Source organism: Phalaenopsis equestris, unplaced genomic scaffold, assembly GCF_001263595.1.
Source record: "Phalaenopsis equestris unplaced genomic scaffold, ASM126359v1 Scaffold000030, whole genome shotgun sequence".
Classification (NCBI taxonomy): Eukaryota; Viridiplantae; Streptophyta; class Magnoliopsida; order Asparagales; family Orchidaceae; genus Phalaenopsis; species Phalaenopsis equestris.
In genome coordinates, this window is record NW_018164472.1 from 282,039 (window position 1) to 302,762 (window position 20,724).

At 33.3% G+C, this 20,724-nt stretch overlaps 2 protein-coding genes across 3 annotated transcripts in view; both read left to right on the top strand.

Moving 5' to 3' along the window:
* Nucleotides 1–5,621, top strand: part of LOC110018692 (monofunctional riboflavin biosynthesis protein RIBA 3, chloroplastic-like) — an 11,545-nt gene extending 5,924 nt beyond the window's left edge. The window contains exons 5-7 of one of the 2 annotated variants that reach the window (XM_020716095.1): nt 3,462–3,591; nt 3,736–4,032; nt 5,284–5,621. In XM_020716095.1, the coding sequence (XP_020571754.1) occupies nt 3,462–3,591; nt 3,736–4,032; nt 5,284–5,535 (679 nt within the window). In that variant the 3' untranslated portion in view covers nt 5,536–5,621. The remainder of the gene's footprint in view (nt 1–3,461; nt 3,592–3,735; nt 4,033–5,283) is intronic. The other variant, XM_020716096.1, reaches the window with a different exon arrangement.
* Nucleotides 5,622–7,545: 1,924 nt separating this feature from the next.
* On the top strand, nt 7,546–8,103 carry LOC110018673 (histone H2B.4-like). Its single transcript, XM_020716061.1, has one exon. The coding sequence runs from the start codon at nt 7,577–7,579 to the stop codon at nt 8,042–8,044; it is 468 nt and encodes a 155-aa protein (XP_020571720.1). The 5' UTR covers nt 7,546–7,576; the 3' UTR covers nt 8,045–8,103.
* The last annotated feature ends 12,621 nt before the right edge of the window (nt 8,104–20,724 follow it).

Consider the following 20,724-nt stretch of genomic DNA (forward strand, 5'->3'; position numbering starts at 1 on the left):
GCGGTAGGTGAGCGGTTGGTGAGATGTGGTAGGTGAGCGGTACCACATTACAAAAGTGCCCTTTTACCTTAGTTCATTAATTGGGGGTCAAAATAACATAAGTGGATTTTGAAACTGCGAATTTAATTAATGGAACAAACAAAAAATTTGATTTAACTTAACTGCGTATTTATCTAACCTATTTATGCTCTTTGGCTAGATTTAAGTTAACTCTAACTTCAATCTTGTTAAGAGTATCGTACCAAACACCCCCTTATAAAATGATTATATTTTAGATGCCTCAGAAAAGGAAATATTTTAAGTGTAGGAAAAATATGTTGGGAGATCAAAATTGTATAAACTGATTTGAGAGATTTGAAGAAAAAATTTGAACAGAAGCCCGCAAAATAAGAAATAGTTGAAAACATAAGATTTAAAATGAAAAAAAGAATACGAGAATGGAGAAGAAATATAAAGACACGCCATACAAAGAAATCCACTAGGATGAAAATAAGGAGAATAGTAATATATACCCCATACTCAATCCTCTCCACACTTTACAACACTCCAAGATACTCCTCTTATCTCCTTTGCATCAGAGAATTCAAAATTCAATTCACCCTAAATCACCAAAATTGAAACAATAAATAATAAATGGCCCAAAAGTGGTCAAGTGCTCTAACGAGAGTTTGGGTGCTACATTCAGGTTTTTTAATGTCGTGCTCTCGGACTGTTCTTCTGAGAGCTAGTCTCGGGTGGGGGCTCTGCAAGTTGGGTGCTAAGGTGTTATGCAGGGGGAATAAATTACAAAAGCCCCTGAATCAAATAAAGGGGCGCACAATTTCCTGTACCCCCAACAAGCTTACTATCAAGCTTGATAGATGAAATTGATGACTGTGATAACATTCGATTAACACGACCAGGTTTCACATAATAACAAGATAGAATTTTGTGTTTTGAATATTTAAAATAATGATTAGAAGATATACTCAAAATGAAGATAAAATTTAATAACTCACCTATTATTAAAAATAAATAAATAAAAGCATTAAATTAAGTAAAGGATAATAAGAAAAGGGACAAGTCTCAGAACACCAATTAAGAAACACCCAAATTTATGCGAAAAACTCATGAACGGAAAAACAACGGGTAAATGCTAAGGAATCCGTTATATTGAAGAAAAGAAGAGTTATAAGTGGAGAGTCTTGACCAAGAAATATATTTCATAAGTTGAGTCAATCAGGCATATGGCGAATAACGAATGCAACGGCTTGCAGTTTATGACCAACTGACTTCAAACATTGTCAAAGCGGCTAAAACAACATCTTATTACCAAACACATTGCGCGAGCGTGTTTGGAAAGTCGGAGTTGGATAAGGATAGACATCTCCTAATCAAGATAGTCAGATAGAGTGAAAAATGATAAATTCTCGATGTGTGGTACACAAATGGGATCGAATCATTTCGATCACCACCGACTTCACCTGAACTACTTTCTATCATGAAAAATACAGTGCGAGCGTGTTCGAGAACGTTGCATGGGTTAAAATATATGTTTAAATTCAAAATCAAACTTATCTCTACGTGCATACAAAATTATTTAAAAATTAACTCAAATCAACATATTACACCCGCATGTGCTATGAGAATAACTCAAAATCTATAACTTAATCGTCTGAGAGTGTTTTGCGAGTCAAACACATGTTTAAGATAAAATTAAATGTATATCAAAAATTGTGGCACAATCTAAAGCTTTGCAAAAATCTAATTTTTGAATGTCAAATTCAAATATAATTATTTATTTTCTTAAACGGGCCCGACGTATAAAGTAAGGTTGTAAGTTTCACATTATGGCCAGTCCAATTCTTCTCCCTATGGAGACTGGAGTTGATAAGATTGAGCATCACTAAGTCAGTTTGATTCTCCTTTTCACAAGGACTGAAGTTGATAGGATTGATGCACGTAATAATATTTAAGTAACAAATCCCCGATGATGAGCATATTCATTGCACACCTCAACCAGAAAGAAGTTATTCATAAGATAAGATCGTTACATCATCAAAATAAAATAATATTTAAATGAAATCAATACTAAATGCTTAAAGCAAAACCCAACCGTCTTCCACAATTTTTGGTCAGAGTAAATAAATATAATATTAACTCGAGCTCACAAATAATCAATGTCATATTAAAAATACTACCAAATTCAAGCTCTAAATAATTTTATGTTAGTAATATTGTGGTTTGAGTCTTCTGTTTGTGTGATTTTGCCCTAAAATGACAACACAAGAAGTGGTTACGACCAGAATTTTCTAATTTAGTGCTTTAATACTAAATGACATCATTATATTAAAGTCATGGTTGTAGCACGGATGTTCTCCCAATAAGAGTTTGTCATTTTGAGTATTGAATCATAGGATATATTTGATAGGGCGAAAACCCTCTGTAAACTAAGTTCAACTTAGATTACTCCCCTTAGACAACCATTCACCTCAGATCTACATGATCCCATTGGACGAAATAACTTATGGTTTCTAACAAGAATATTTATGTCAAGTTGGGTCGACTACCTTCGCTAAACTAAATAAGCCATGAAACTCTGCTGACTAAGTAGATCTGAACCATGACAACTCGGGATGATGAAACTATGAGATCTTGATTGAGTTCGTATGTTTTACTTCACTACCTGCTTTAAGCTATCAGTAATCATTTTTATAAATTAAAATTTAAAAATTTGTTGATGCTATAAGATAAGTCTGCATACCTAACATCTAATGACTAAGTTTAATAAAAAATATTTTCTGGTTATCAGAACCATAGGAGCTCATGCCTATAGGAAATATTGAAACCTAGATATTAAAATCATTGCAAAGTGAGGGCGAAATTTTTTGGTAGTGTCTTATCTACCATCTCATTTGTCTTCTGAAATTTTGACTCAAAACTTAACACATTATGCTCTTGATGAGAGTCTGAGATATTTTTGAATTTTCGAAGCCCCTAGAGAGTGCATGGAGGGTGACCGCCCTCAAAAAATGAGCTCAACAAAACCTTAATTAATAAAGATCTATACCACGAAGATTGCGCCCTTATGGGATTAATGATGAGCCTGTCAACCCAATCCCTTATTCATATCACAAAAAAATTGTACATGCATACCACACAATTCTTTCTCATGCATTCACATATCTAACACCGAAGCATTCATTTTTACATACATATCACTCAAATCTTTAACAACACATCAAAAACACCATTATCATTACCTTTTAAAAAGTAAAAATACAGTCTTCCATGCACAAGCATATGACACCAAAATGTTAACAAGCATAAATGTCAAACTTTGGGGGGTTATATATCTAAACAAATAAGAATTTTGTGTTATGTATCCAATATTTCTTACATTTTAAAGTCACAAGCTCTAACATCCACACATTTATATACTTCTAACTGTTATATAAGTCCCTCCATGTTCACCTTCTTAGATACAGAAGGAAGCGCGAGAAGTTAGTAGAAAAAATTGCTGTCTCTCGCTTGCCAACCAAATGGGGCTTGTTTCAGGCTCATTGCTACAGATCAAAGTTAGATGGAACAGAGCATATTGCTGTCGTAAAGGTATGATCATTAACTCCTAGCTTATTGCACTTGAATGTGGCTGCTGACTTCATACTTCTTGAAAATATATCATTGTTGCTATATAAGTTCTGATACATAGATGGATATGATTCCTATTGTAAAAACTTGAAACAATCCGATCAGGGTAAAATTGGAGATGGGCAGAATGTTCTGGTGAGAGTGCATTCTGAATGTCTGACAGGAGATGTGCTCGGGTCAGCTCGGTGTGACTGTGGCAACCAACTGGATGCAGCCATGCGGCTGATCGAGAAGGAAGGCAGAGGTGTTGTTGTTTATCTTCGGGGACATGAAGGCAGAGGAATTGGTCTGGGAGACAAGCTTCGGGCTTATAATCTGCAGGACCTTGGCCATGACACTGTTCAGGCTAATCTGGAGCTTGGCTTAGCTGTTGATGCAAGAGAGTATGGACTTGGGGCGCAGGTAATGTTTCTCGGCTCTTACTTCGTTAAAAACAATAGATTTTCATGGTTTGCATTCGGTCATTTTTGTTTTGTTTTATTGTTATTTTTTTATTTTTCAACAATTTATATGCATGGTAGTGCCCAGTTCTTATGTATTTAGGCATTTTTGCAGAGTCAGTATTTTGTCTATGTATTAAAATGTGGATGCATGATTAGTGTTTTTTTTGATGTGATAGGAAAGAATTAGGTATTGTGTTTGTAAAAATCAAAATTTTAAAGTGATATACATGTAAATGCAAAAGAATTGGGTGTCATACATACTAAAAAATATTACATCCGGACAACAGATGCAAAAAAAAAAAAAGGTATATCACGTCCCGGCGTGCATTTTCTGTTTGGACACCTGACGTACCTCTACGTGCGGTGCATGTTATTTCTGAGTTATTTCAGTTTATTTCTGGGTTATTTTCAATAATTTGAAATAACTCGCGGGTTATTTCTGGGTTATTTCAGAATTATTGAGAATAACCCAGAAATAATTTGAAAATAACTCAAGAATACCCTGCGCCGCATATAGAGGTACGTCAGGAGTCCTCACAGAAAAATTTTTGCACGTCCGGACACCGGACATAATATTTTCTTTATACCTTCCAATTTCTTTGTATTTACAAATTTAATAGCTAAATTTTGTTTTTACATCAAATCGGGCCAAATTTTTTTTATGTTCTCATTAGTAATACCACCATTTTAATTTTAGTAGAGCTAGTCTTTGAGTATTAGCTGGCTTGCAGTGGACTTATTTATTATATAAATAAAAAAGTAATATTAATTTAAGATAGTATTATAATAAAATGATAAATAGAATTAGCAATAATTAAGATAGAAATAATAATAAATTATTTAATATAAAATACGAAATATTATTTTTAAAAATATTTTAATACTTTAAAGATAAAGTATTCAAATTTAATATAGTTTAAATAGATTTTGTATTAATATTTTTTCATACGAGTTGGTTCAAGAGCTAACGAGCCGGATCAGGACTAGCTTGAGCATGACTTGTTAGCTCATTGAGCTCAATTCACGAATCACTTATTGAACCAGTCTCAAGCCGGCTCAACTTACTTGCACCCATAGAGTGTACGTAAAAATTGACGTTTGAGAGTTAGACATGTAAATACATAGGAATTGAGTGGTATGTATGTAAATATTTTCTGTGATTATTTGTGGTTATATTATTATGAATCCTTAAAAGTAAATTAATGTGCAGATACTAAGGGACATTGGCGTCCAAACCATGCGATTAATGACGAATAATCCGGCCAAATTCACCGGCCTTAAGGGCTATGGCCTCGCGGTAGTCGGCAGGATTCCTATCATCACCCCAATTACCATGGAAAATCAGAGATATTTGGAAACCAAGCGAATCAAAATGGGCCACGTGTATGGTTCTGATTTACCTGGGTGTTCCCCAGGAATTCTGGAGCCGGACGTCGAAAATTCAGATTTGACAGAACAATAATTGACAGACGACACTTATTCTTTGTTAATCATTGATAACATTTCGGGAGATGTATAATTGGCAAATTTGTAAGAATATTTTGGTAAAAGAGACCGAGAATATTTTTCTTGTGTTATTCGTGTTATTCATGTGTTATTATATATTATTCAGTTGTTATTGTATATTATTAAGTTGTTATTGTATTCTTAGAATATTCACGGTGTTATAATAACACAATAACACATTAATAATAATTGAATAACACATAATAACATCTGAATAACACTAGGGGAATATTCCTGACAAATTTCGTTTTGAATGATCCACTGAGATGTCTTAATTATTAGAGCGATGAGTTTGAGTTGATTGCTAAATATTACCTAAATCATATGTAATTTTTGGCTTAAATCGATTCAGGGTCTGTTTGGGACAGTTGTAGCTGTTTGAAGAAGCATCTGTGAAACTGCTGAAAAAGAAGTTGATGTTCAAAAAGTTGCAGTGGTTATTAAATTTTTTTTTTTTTTTGAAAAAGTCAGACCACCAATTTCAAGGAGCTGCTGCAGGTAACAACATCTATTGTGAAAACATAGCTTTCAAATAAAATTATAATGCATTTTGAATTCATCCTCTAATTTATTTTTAATGCTGTTGAAATTAGTAGGATTTGAGCGAATTTTAAATACACCATTTATATATAAAAAATTTTGCTTGCCACCATCGCCATATGTCTAATCCTCCCATCGACGCAACTTAAATGCTATTACTACCCCTAAAGCGTGGCCACAACTTATTGCCAACCACTTCACCCACTAGTCATTGTCGTTAGGGTTTGTAATCGAGCCAAGCCGAGCTGAGCATATCATTGTTTGAACTTGGCTTGGTATGATTTTAAGTTATTCATATTCGGTTTAAGCTTGTGTCGAGTTTTCATACATTGTTTAAACTTGTTTTGTTTGATTTTTTCAACGTTTGAACTTGATTTCTTTATGACAAGTGAACTAGTATTTAAAGAAGCTATAAATTCAAACCAAGTTTATATTTTCATATAAAAAAAATTAATAAATAATTTTGCAATTATAATCACATCTATTAATTCGTCGATTATGAACTCTAAAATCTTTAAAATTTACTAATTAGCTGCATGCTTCTGATTGATAGGACTACATTTGTCCAAATTCTTAAGTGACGAACTAAATTGATCGTAAAAGTTATATGAATAATCATTTAATTAATCATATTAATAAGAAAATAATAGCAACAATGTTATTAGTAATTGCAGTGTGATGGTCATAAAAAAATGAACCCATTACTTTCAATGTTATATAAAATCTATAAAAAATCTTTTATGATATTTTCTTTAAGTGTAAATATCCCATTCTAGATTATCATTCACTTATTAATAAAATAAAAATATAAATCTTGTTAATAAATTAATATATTACTAATAAATATATAATTATACAAATACTAATTAATTTATTTATATATAAATAATACATATCATATATATAATTGGAGTTATATATATCATATATAATATCAAGTATTTAACAACTTACTTGATGTACGACAAACGAGCTTGTTCGTGAACATAAGCGAATAAGTGCTACTAAATTCATGTTTATTTTGTTATTTTTAAAAATTGTTCGAACTTCTTTATTTACTATTTGAGTCGAGTTTAAGTTATTCCACGAGTGCATTGATTCATTTACATGCTTAATTACCATTGCCACCTTTATATTGACTTCTCTCCTCAATTTGACCCATACCAAGTAAACATAAATTTTTAGTATGAATAATTAAAACTACATCTGAACCATTAAAAAACAAATACATGGTTGAGATGACCTCTGGTACATGCTCCCACAATCTCAACGGCATTTCCCATCTCATCCGTCCAAACAACTAATCCCTCCAAAATCTCAACGGCTATAAATTATGACAGCTCATTTATCCGCAACAATACCACCTATCCAATAACAAAGCGGCTCACCTCTCTATTAAACTCTTCCGCGCATTCGAATTCAAAAACACCAAACCCCAATTTCCCTCACAAATTCAAATGGCGCCCAAAGCCGACAAAAAACTCGCGGAGAAGAAACCCGCCGCCGCCGCGGAGAAACCTGCCGACGAGAAAGAGAAGAAAGCAGAAGTAGCCGAGAAGGTCCCCGCCGGCAAGAAACCTCGTGCCGAGAAGCGCGTTCCGTCCTCGAAGGAGGGCGACAAGAAGAGGAAGAAGAGGGCTAAGAAGGGAACTGAGACATACAAGGTTTACATCTTCAGGGTCTTGAAGCAGGTCCATCCAGATATCGGAATCTCGAGCAAGGCGATGAGCATCATGAACTCGTTCATTAACGATATATTCGAGAAGCTAGCCCATGAGGCCTCTCGCCTCGCTCGTTATAATAAGCAGCTAACAATCACCTCCAGGGAGATCCAGACTTCGGTTCGCCTCGTTCTTCCTGGTGAACTTGCTAAGCATGCCGTTTCTGAGGGTACCAAGGCTGTTACTAAGTTTACTAGTTCTTAGATTTCGGTGGCTTTTTGATGATATGAAATGTTTTGTCACTATGGTTTTGGTAATGATCAGGATTCTGAGCTCTGCATCTTTTTTTCCCCCCTCTTTTGTCCTTTATTTTGTATATGTGATTAAGTGATGGTGCTCTTTCATGAATGTGTTTGATTTTCGAATTAGTGCTTATCAATACATGAAACCTAAAAGATGTCAATTTGGTAAAGTTACAATTTTTTTGGTGTATGTTCTAAAATTTTTAGATGTTTTTATTTGTAAATTCATGCATGATGGATTGTTGGAAGAAGGTGAGATATACATTCTGTGTTTTAGTTAGTTGGATGGTTTGTTGGGTTATGTTTTATTTGGATATACATTCTGCTATTTGGAAGGTTAGATGACCTTGAAATCGATCAATGGGTTATGGGGTGGGAGATGGAGGTGAATAAGATGATAGTTGCTCTTTTGAATATAGGGAGTGATTAGTTTGGTTAAAATGTTTCATTTTATAAAAGGATTAGCGCATCATAATCAATGTCTTTGGTTGATTGACATTTGGTGTTAGTCAAATTTTAAAAGTTATCTTCACCAAAGTTTTCTTTGGGATTCCCCTAAATGCTTAGAGAAATCTTTTTAGAAATATTTAAATAGGGTATCAAAAAGTATTTTGTTCAGTTCCAAGTATTAATAAAAAAAATATTATATATAATTCCCAGTTCTTATTTCTAAGTGAGTTTAGAGGCTTGTATATTTATAGAGCATTGTTAAACATAATATTCAGATAGTTACTATTGTGCAATTGCAATTTCATGAATATCATGAGTAACATTAATTATTGTTGTATGATTATCATATGATTGTAGTTTGACTATTATTGACTAATGCCCAATCTTTACTATTAATTATATCTCAAATGTTCTTTATAATGCAAAAATTTGCTTACTTTTAAAAGAAAAAAAAATCATCATAAATGAAGAAAATATATGTATAATTTTTTTTTTTAATGGATTACTAATGATAGTCAAATTTCTCTAATTTTTTTTAAAACATGTTGCAATGCCCATTAATTACCAAAAGTCCAAATCTATAAAATAAAGTTTTAACCCTAAGTTATTGTTCAAGTTATCATTTTTAAATTTTTTTTTTAATTTGTGATTATTGGTGGTAGCCTTTAATCATTTGAACTAGCCTAATCTAACTAGAAACAATGTTCAATCATCAATGAATGTATTAGCAATTTTTAAGGTTAAATTTGCTGCATGAGACAAAGGAAGCTCATCATATCGCTGACATTGGTTTGTGCACCAAGGAGAGGTCAAGCCTTCATTAATTTCTTCCCATCAAGTGTTTCAGATAAGCTAGCCTAGGGGATGGGAGCATATTGTTTCTGAGAGGCAAGAGAATAGGCCCTATGGGTTATAAGGGGTCATACATCTTGTTGAGATGGGAGGCTCTAGGTCTCTCTCTCTCTCTCTTTCTCTTGCTATGTTCCTAAAGAACTTTGTCAATTTTCTGAAACAAGGGGTGAATTTATGAGGCTACTCATTTTTTCTCATGCCTTCCTCTTGATACATGAGGCATTCCAAAACTTATACTGGATTGTGTGGTACCATAAACAACACGGGATTCTACATTTCAAAATGATTCAACACAAACAAAAACATGAAAATGTAGGGCATCAAGATAAAATGTAACATAGACCATAGATGTAAGAATTCTTAAAAAACATTTTCAAACTTCAAATGCAAATATTAGAAAGTCCATACATGGATTTTTTAATTAAAGGTCTGAGGAGATAAATTATATGATCCAACTTTAGATCTTTGAGAGAAGAAAAAGGATTGAAATTGAGCTATTGAAGCTAGCCATAAATAAGGAGCTTTGACAGTGATAAGAGCTCATGAAGGGGAAATGAGGACTTCAAACTTAGGTTAAAAATTTTATAATTATTATTAGTTGAATTTTCAATGATTTTTTTGCTAAAAATTACATCACCTAGAAATAGTAAATGTTTTTTTATTATTATTTTGTCAATAACTTTGTATTATTTAGAGGAGGTCAAATTTGTGCTTCTTTGCCCTCACAAAATATAGTATTTTCTTATTATGGAGAGGAGCATACTTGTATAATGTCATTTATACTGTGGATTCCTTCTATTGAGTTAGGTTTACTTATTATTCCTTTTCACATTTAGATTTTCTTGTGATTGTTATGCATGATAAAGAGCTTTAGCAGCGGTTTACCAGCCGCCACAAAAATCTAAAGCTACTGAACTTTCTCTATGTTGTACTGTCATCACAAATATTACTTCCAACAAAATCTATTCAAACTTCAGATTTTAGCACCAATAAGCTTTCCATATCCATAATCAAGAATTGGCTACTGTTTGTGAAAATTTTCAGTTGCTGCTATTCTGAAATTCCTACATGAGAATTAGAAACATAGACTTTCGCTCTGATATGCTCTTCTTTCGCTCTTTTGAGTTGTTGATACAATCTCTGCAGTATATGTTCTCAACAAAATGAGATTTTTGCAATAAAGTTTTAGGAAGATTTGCATGCATATCACTCAACTTTTATGTATTTATGTCTATCACGTAAATTTCAATTTTTACATACATGTCATCTTACCGTGCATACAAAATATATTTTACTACTGTCAAAGTTACCAACTTACAGTAGAACAAGTTTTTGATGATAGTTTTTATTTGTTTTTGGGAAAAAATCATGTGATATATCAGATCATCATATTAAAAAAGGGGGAATTTAGAAACATTACATGAGAATGAGAATGAGAGGATTAGTTGTCTGGTTGGCTATATTCTCCCGCACCAAAAGGTCTCATGCTCGAAATTCACCGACCCATCTGTCGCCCACACATCTGTGTCGTCATCTCGCACGATTGTTTCGCCATCTTCATGACCATTATGATTTTGCTGCCATTTGCTTTTCCATTTGATGTCAGGAACAACAAAGTCCATATGCAAAGCCAAGTCTGGGACCTTGTACGAGACTAATCAAAATCCCATGTCCAATACGAGTGCTAATGAATGGACCAGTGGCAAGGGTGAAAAGTGCGATTTGCTTAACTTGCAAAGGCATATCACTTATAGGTGCAATCTTACGGAAGGGGTAAACAGAACAATGATATTCACATTTGAGAATTGGATAGAGCTACCAATGATTTGGATGGAAAACATTGAACTGATAAAATATTTCTGGACCATCAAGTGTTTAAAAATACCTTCAAAAGTTCTTTTTTTGTTTTCGTTTAGCTAATTCTAACTAACTAGCTAACTAACTATATATAGTACACACACGCGCGCGCACATACACACAAATATATATATATATATATCTGTGTGTGTGTGTGGGGGTGTGAGGAGGGAGGGAGGGTGCCCGCGCGCGAAAGACTTGACTTATTGGTGCGGTCACTGGCATATGTCCTTCGGGTCGGGGGTTCGAATCCCGTGGCGCGGGCTCTTCAAATCAAAATCAAACACACCGGGTTTGTAATCCAAATGAGGGAATTGATTTTTGGTACCTATATATATAGATTGATATAGATAGATATATTCCATACAACATATCTAGAAAAAAAAAAAAAAACCTTATAGATCAAGTGATACTTAACATCTTTAACATCGTAGAAGTATCTATTAATGCATAATTTGTATAAACATAAGAATTTTTTAGAGGCATTTTTGCTTCGACTTGTGAATTCCAAAAAGTTGTCAACTTTTCTTTTGTACTCAAAAGTCTATTTAGATTTTTTTTTAATCCAACTCTTATCCATTTATTCTGAAAAAAAATAATACTTACAATCACTATTAATAATTTTTTCTAGGCTAGCTTAGATAATAACATAAGGACCTAAGGGAATGAATAAAGATGAATTGTTATATAATATAAGAATTATACAGTAGTACTAAAATTATAATTTCATCTTTTACATGAGTCACAAAATCTCTTGGGCTTGTTAGCTCATTAGACATTTAACAAATTTTCATTCCCTAATTAGTGCAACTGATTAATCACTTTGACAATTATTATTGAGCCCTCATCTAATAAGAGTAATGTGTGACTACCTGAACTCTTACCCATCATGGTATTGTCCGCTTTGGCTTAGTGCCTCACAATTTTGTTTTGTTGGTGTAACTTTCCATAAGGTCACCCATCCTAGGAGTGCTCCACGACGAGCACACTTAACTTTGAAGCTTATTATCATAACTATAGTGTTACATCAAAAAGCACCTCGATGTTTAATAGTTCAGCTTCATTCTATTTAATGGGTTTCACAATCTCCCCTCACTTAAGTAGCTGGCGTTTTCGTCAATTTTCTTAATTAGAAACATCTACCACACATATAAGATTCGAGAGGTCCCTTACAGATTTAAGAGGTGACTCCCTCCATGTAGCTCTTTGTTCTATCTTAGGTTTAATAGGTGGCTCCCATGGCATATCACTTTGTTCTTCATGACACTTAGTTCCTTATTTCTGGCTGTTGTAATGCTTTGATACCGTTTGCGCTGACAAGAGTTTTCACCATCAAGGTATTGTCAGTTTTGGCCTAATAACCTCATGGTTTTGTCCCATTGGTATAACATCGAGGTCACTCATCCCATAAGTGCTCCCATGAAAACACACTAAACTTTGGAGTTTCCAATGAAATTTCACTGTTATCCCAAAAGGCGCCTGGATGTTTTCGACTTCAAGCTACTTAAGGGGTTTCATTTGTGACAACACAAACTCCCATCCATCAAGGTATTGCCCTCTTTGGCCATATAGCCTCATGCTTTTGCCCTGTTGGTGTAACATACCATTAGGCCACCCATCCTAAAAGTGCTCCATAATGAGCATGGTTAACTTTGGAGTTTTTTTTTATCAAAATTCTAATGTTACACTAAAAGGTGCCTCGATTTATAAGAGTTTAGTTTTATTCTAATGTATATTACTTATTTATCCTGCAGGCCTAAAAGTGTTTTATTTAACTAAATTATTGCAGCAACCGGTCAATGCAACTTTTATATTATAGGGTTGTTGATGTTTGATCAGATGCATGAGAAATTAAAAACCTTTGCAACCCAAATGTAATTTAACATACACGTGAGATTCAAGAGTTTTGTGACATCCAAATATTTTGAACTTCATGAAAAATGTCTTTATTATTAATTAAATAAAACACTTTTTTAATGCTTATATTTTATGTACATGAGTCACTAAAGTATTTTAGAAATAAGCCTAAAATTTGAGAGGTTAGATGCTCAAGTACATCAAAAATATTGTGGCATAGTGTGTTATATATAGTTTAGCTTTCATCAGTAAATTGCTTTCTTGTGTTTGACATGTATCAATAATTATCCAGGAGGTCAAAAAAATAGATATACCTATAGCTTCAATCTCTAAAGAACACTTGTACATTGTTTGCAATCATAAAATTAAAAAAAAAAAAAAAAAAAAAAAAATCATAAATGGTAGACATGGAAATCATGAAGTTCTAAAGATTTCCTTACAAAAAAAAATCATATCCACCTGTAGTTCTTCTTCACTGACCTGTAATTCTCTAAAATGCCTTACTCAGGACACATGAACAAACTAGTTCATTTAAGGGTTTCATTACCGAACTGTTGGCTGAAAAACTACCTCGAGATAAGTTGGTCAATCACATCAGTATACATGTCAACCTTCCCAACTAATATCTCCCACTTAAATATCTCTGATCATTTGAACTGAATACTTATCCTTATCATCTCCTCATTTTGATCAGCTCAATACTGTACTTATATATTATAAGTTCATTTCTTTATTTCACCTTGATAAGGACCACTAATTATCTTCACACAGCATGCGCGCTTATCTCAGCATGCACATCCTTTGCATCTTCTCAACCGTGTCACATCACATTATTTTTCCATATATTTCGCATTAAAAATCCTCTTTTTTTAACTTTATTCACACAAATTGTCTGTGTTAAATGATTACAAAACTCACTTACTTTCACAAGTTCTAATCATTGCACAAATATCTTCCAATTTCAAGCAGCCTTATCCAACTTCTCAGAAGTGTTTCCATCTTCTTCTTCACAAAGTTTCCATACTATTCAGATGCATGCGAATTTCTTCAACAGTATGGGGTGACGAAAGTAATAATTATCTGCTTCTTTTTGTCTTCTCCTGAGTGCAGCCTGATTACATGCATGAACGTGTAATAGTGTTTTGATTTGATAACTAAGGGGATTATCAAAGCCAGCCAATCAGCGGGCGACACCCAACTTGATGCGATCTATAACATATTGTTCTTTACATGAATGATTAGCTAACGTGGGGCAGGAAAACTGTTATAATGACTCTCAACTGACTAATTAAGACAAAGACAACGACAAACATGTAATTTCATAGCAGCTGTTAAAAATTCATTAAAGCTTCCAATTGGTGAACTAGATCTATTTGTGGAAGACTTATTTTTTATAAATAGTGAGGGAGGCTTGTAGAGTGGACCAAAGGGGAAACAAATCAATTGGTTAGAGAAAGAAGAGGAGAGGCTTCAAGAATTGAGGGTGAGGATCTTGGAGATCTTGTATCGAGGTGATTCGAGAGAGATCATGGCAAGAGGAGAGTTCATTGATCTTGGAGATCTTGTATTGAGGAGATTCAAGAGAGAGATCATGACAAAATGAGTGCTTATTCCTCAATGTAAAAGTCTTGTAATTCTTCTTTATTGCCTTAGTAGATTTGATGGTTGATTTCTCTCGCGTGGATGTAGGTCCTATGGACATGTAAAAGTCTTGTAATTCTTCTTTATTGCCTTAGTGGATTTGATGATTGATTTCCCTCCCGTGGATGTAGGTCCTATGGACCGAACCACGTAATTCTTGGGTGTTTTTGTTTCTTGTTTGCATATTTTATTTGTTGCAGTTTTTCATTTCTTTTCCCTGTTTTCTTGCATGTGTTTGACATTTATTGTTTCTTCCTATTTGACACTCCAGTTCTTGGTTTTCTTCAAATCTTCGACAGTCCAATTCTTTGTTTTCTTGAGGTGCCAAGCGGTCCTATTTTTCTTCAACAAAAAATTATTAGGTGAGGAATTCGCATGCATGTAAACTTCAGTACAACATGATTTTATTGTTTGTATTTTTCAGTTGTCTCAAAAATAAAACCAATACAAATATGTTGTATTGAAGTCCGCATACAAACATTATCCGCATCTAAGAATTTCTCGTGCGGCAGCGAGATGACAGGGCACGAAAAACCTTATAAACTACCATCACAGAGAGCAATTAGAAGTCTCCCATAAAGTTCGTTATGACGGGACAAAATACTACAAGAATTAACCTATTTTCTTTATAAATAATAACATACTAAGTATTGTATATGATTATGATGTGTAGAGATTCTCCTCCAAACATTTTTTAACACACACACCAATCAATTCTTCTGCATTTACATGTATATCCAACACCTAAAATGTAACATTTACAGTTACAACCCTTGGTGTGGTAAGCTTTTGCCTGAGAGGAGAAACTCATTCTTAAAACAACAGTGATGATGATATTATTGATATGTTGTTTGCATGTGAACATACGAATGTTTCCGTGCTAATATGTTAATACATAAAATATGTGTGGTAGGTATGTAAGTGCCCCTGAAATTATTAATTATGATAGCGCTTTATCTATAAAATATATATAGCTAAAGTGGTGACAATTATGTATCATACATAAAATTATTGTCATGCCACCACTTGGATGCAGCAGCGACACAGCTCTCACCATCAACAACAATGTCATCAGTTTAATTCAGAAGATTTTAAGTAGGAGAAGAAGAGTAAGACTTTATAAAACAGAAAATAAAATAAAATGAAAATAAAAATAAAAATTCTTACATAATTATACAGAGCTTAGTGGAAGAGAATCAATTAATAAATGTTCTTTGTAATTTAAAATATATATAGTAAGCCTCATTGGTAAAATCATAATATTTTGTTTTGCATGGGACTAGTTTAGCAAAAGTAGATAATATCTCAAATAGTATGTGTTTGCTCATGGTATCCCATTCCCACTTTGTCACAAATCGTTAGTATTGTTTGAAACTTCATGAATATGAACCCCGCATGTGATTTGAGTATGATAATCTTTTCTTAGGGATGAGTATTTTACCCTAAAAATGCTGACCAATCATCGATGTTCACTAAAAGAATTACATCAATACCCGATGGATAAATTGATGGTCACAAATGTGTTTGTATTATTTTTTTTTTTTGTCTTTGTTAGTGATTGCTTTTTTGATGGCATTTAAAAACGACAGTTTTTCGATGGCTCTGAGAGTAACTTCTTAGCAATTAATTATTGATGGGCTATGAAGCCATCAGTTATTAACAAATTAGAAAATGATGGTTAATAATTGTCAGAAAGCATTTGGAAAGACGTAATATACCAAAATAACGACCTAAATATCTCATTTTCCTTTTCCCTCCTGCACACTTTCTTAAATTTTGACTTACCTATATGAGGGCAGGTTTCGATGTCCATGTTCGAAACACGGGAATCAAGCATACTTAATGTCTAACTAAGTAAGGTATGATTTACGTCGTCAGAGATTTCAATCAGATTCTTAGTTTTAGATTTTACATGAAAATGTTGACCCTTCAATTAACTCTACTTCTTCAATGAGCCATGATCCTCTATGTGAGTTTAACTAAAGTGGATTTGTTGAATTGGTCTTCAATGGAACAAGACCTTATTATTCGAGTTAAGTGGAGAAAGAGCTACTAAACTAAGAAGCTTGGATGTTTTATGAATTACAGAATGTGTCATAAAGACCATTCTAAAAAGATCGTACATCCAATTCTTAGTTATCTGTAATTCTCAGAATGTTAAAAAATGTAATAAAGTTTAACATGTCCCAAGATTGCTTTAATCAGGTTGTAAGATACCGAAAGAGTCAAATTCTAAGGAAAATTTAGTTCCACAAAACTTATATAGAACAAAAAGCTAATCTACAAGTTAGGTTTTGAGATCAGAAAAGATTGATTGTTATTTCAACATATGCTTATTATTTTATAAGACTGATGCAACAGTGATTCATAATTAAGCAAAGTAAGATGCAGAAAAAAGTTTCATACATATACCTCTTTTATTTGTCACTTATTACACGTCTTTAAAAATTGTTTGCTCGTATGCGTACTGCTCTACATATGAGATGACATCATAACATATTTTAGTTTGTGAATTGTACCTTACATTTTATATCATACTTTTATTTAATTTTATATGTGTGGTAATTATTTATTCTTTACTTATTGGGGCTGACGATGATCTCCCTATACACAGGGGACACCGTCATTGTCATGATTGGGAGAAGGCTCTCATCAGATAGAGACAAACATTTCAGTATTGCTTTCTAACACATACATTGTTTCTTTCGCTCCCACCCACAAGCTTTCAACCCGATGTTGTCACTCACACCACACACCCTATCTTACACCCTTCTCCTTCCACCATACCATCACCATTGCTTATTACTGCGACAGGGTCTTTTGCTCTTGTGGTAGGGCTTGCTAATATTGTCTATTGAGATGCATCGGGCAACACAAGCAGTACGTTCGAGCTAGAGCAAGTTGAAAAGTTTTTAAATTACAATAAAAAATAGTTCTAATTAATTACAAATTTATATTTATAAAGTTAACTATATTTTCTTTTAGATTGTATCCCTCTACGCAGGTTGTCCATGTTATTAGTGATATCATACAGAGCAAATACGATGCTTGGTACCTATCATGGAAAAAGATCCCAATAGAAGGTCAAGTTATATGATTCAGAGAGTTTAGGGTATGCCTAGGCATTAATCTTAAACTAAATATATAATTTTATCCAACATATTTACATTTATTTTGTAGAAGTAGTTCTCCTAGCGCCCCGAGCATAATGCACGCATCAAGAGGAGCTTCTTGAATTTAATTTTGCTTCTAAATATTTTTATAATTCTTTTTTGTAGAAAACCTTCGAGCAGCTGAAGGAGTGCGAACTTGGCCCACAAAATGACATACAATCCTGTGTCATGATCATTATGACATACAATCCTGTGTCGTGATCAGTTTGACCATGAGCTATGGAGAGAGACTGCTGAGGGAAAGAAGAAAGGAAGGGTTAATGAAATTGGTTCGCAAGCACAAGCATACAACTTAATGAAATTGGTTCGCAAGCACAAGCATTCGACGCACATCACTCCTTTGCTGCAATCAGTGATAAAGACCTGATTTGTTGCTAAGCAAACTGAGACAATGTCTGAATTAGAGGCCAAAATGAAAATGGAATTAGATGCGTTACGAAGTCAAGCACACATGAGAGGGAAATGGCTGTTGGAAGAGGAGATGGATGATTGTTAGAACTTGTCTCTTTTTAGGGCACATATTTACACGTGTTTTATGAAATGATGGATAATTATTTCATTTTCTAGTTCAATGCATTGCGATAATTTTTATTTTCAATTTGTGAGTTCATTCATTTTGTTTTAGTTTAATAGCTATATATTTGTACTGATAAATAAGATTCTGCAATGTACGAATTTTTCTAATACGATTGCAGGTATATAAATTGTAATAAAAAAGAAGATTCTTTTTTTTTAAATGTACAACTTTCTGATGGTCTCTTGACAACGTAGTGTCGTGCTATCGATCCATAGAACATCGGTGAGAAAAATCGTTGTTTGAAGAGCCGATGATTACTCATTTTTCATGAACTTATGAATATAAGTCATTAGCAAGCCGCCATAACATAAAATACGTCGGGCGAGGGATTTTCGACAAGCGAAAAAGCATCAGTATTTAACTAACCGACGAATTTTTTATATTCCTAATGATTTTTTTATCATCAAAATTAGTTTAAATTCTTTTAGTGATTTATCAATATCTTTTTCGCCAACTTCATATTGGTTCTATTGTCTTTTTGAAATTACTGTTTATCTTATGGAAGTCTAATTGTCAACAGTGAAAATAAAAATAAATTGATATCAAACTACATTTTATTAAGATCAATGTGTCATGGGATTTATATTTATATGCGCGCTCAAAGGTTGCATGTATAGGAGTGTAAGTGAGTCAAGCCGATTTGAGGGCCAGTTCGAGTTCGGCTCCATAAGCGGCTCGTGAACTTAGTTCGATGAGCTAACAAGCCAAACTCAAGCTCGCCCCAACACGTCTCATTAGCACGTGAGACGTCTCATTTTTTAAAAAAATATTAATATAAAATAAAATTGAAATGTATTAAATATAAAGTCTTTTGATTTAAAGCATTAAAATGTTAAAAAAATAGTATTTTTTATTTTATGTGGAAGAAAATAAATCAAGCTGCTCGGATGCATTTTATATTTAAAAATATAAAATAATTAAAGTAAAACATAAATATCTAACATTCCAAAACACTTCAATTAGAAACAAAACTATAAATCCATTATTTTTTCAAAAGCTTTACACATCCTCAAAATATAAATATGTATATTTTTACACCTTATTATATCATCTAATAAACTTACAAAACCCATGCGTATTATTATATTCTTATAAAAATTAAGAATAATGCTCTTCATACACGTCGTAGATCATATCAAAGACCACATTATCCATATCATTTGATGATTTTAACATATAAATTTACAATATTACGGAAAAAAAACAAAAATATTTACATTCGGTGAGTTGTTTGATTCAAGGACTAAGGCTAATCCAACATAAAAGAGACATCAACTTGTCTCTCGTTACGTCCCAACTCTAGGGAAGAATAAAATATCATAAATCATCTTCCAGATGCCCATGACATTCCTTATCCGGGGCCAAGAGTTGGAAATAACATAACCAACGAAATCCCAAACGAACCCCCCTTGTCGAGGAATGATCAACTATGTGTCAGATTACGATGATTCACCCTCTGTGTGATAGCTTAGCTTCATTCTTTCGAAAGGAGCTTCTCATCAAGGGATTAATAGCTGACAACCAAAATAATTGATCGACAAAGCCAAGCCGATCAAGCCGAGTATTTTCTACTCGAAGACTATCAAAGACTATACTTACAACACCAATTTAGTAAAATCAAACGTACATGCCTTGCCAAACCAATACCAATCGATCTGAGTCGCATGCATATATATATAAAATATCTAAAATATTTTATAAAACTCTCATTAAACTTGGTACAAACATGTAATTTTATATATTGTACTCCTCGTCTATAAATAAAGAAATCATTCTATTAGAAAATGGTTAACCAACAATTTAGATTACTACTCATTACTATGAATTTTGTCTCTCTGTCTCTCTCTCTTGTCTTACACCCTATCCCTTGACTATGATTCATTAACAAATCAATATTCTACATCATGCCACCCACATGTACCACATCACATAAAACATGTCACAACTATGATTTGTAGCAACAAATCTACAACATGTAAAATACATAGAAATGGAGTGACATGCCTACAAACCTTCTTAATAATAACTTGCTACAACATTCAACTATTCTATAAGAAAAAAAAAATCATTTTTTAAAAAAAAATAATTTCACGTGAAGTGGTTCCTACAAATAAGGAGTGCGGGCCACACTAAAATCTCTAAAATCTACTCTCATCCAATTATATCTCATCGCCCACGTGATCCCTCCCCGGCCCCTCATCCTCTTTAACCCCCTCCTCCTCCTTTTTAACCTCC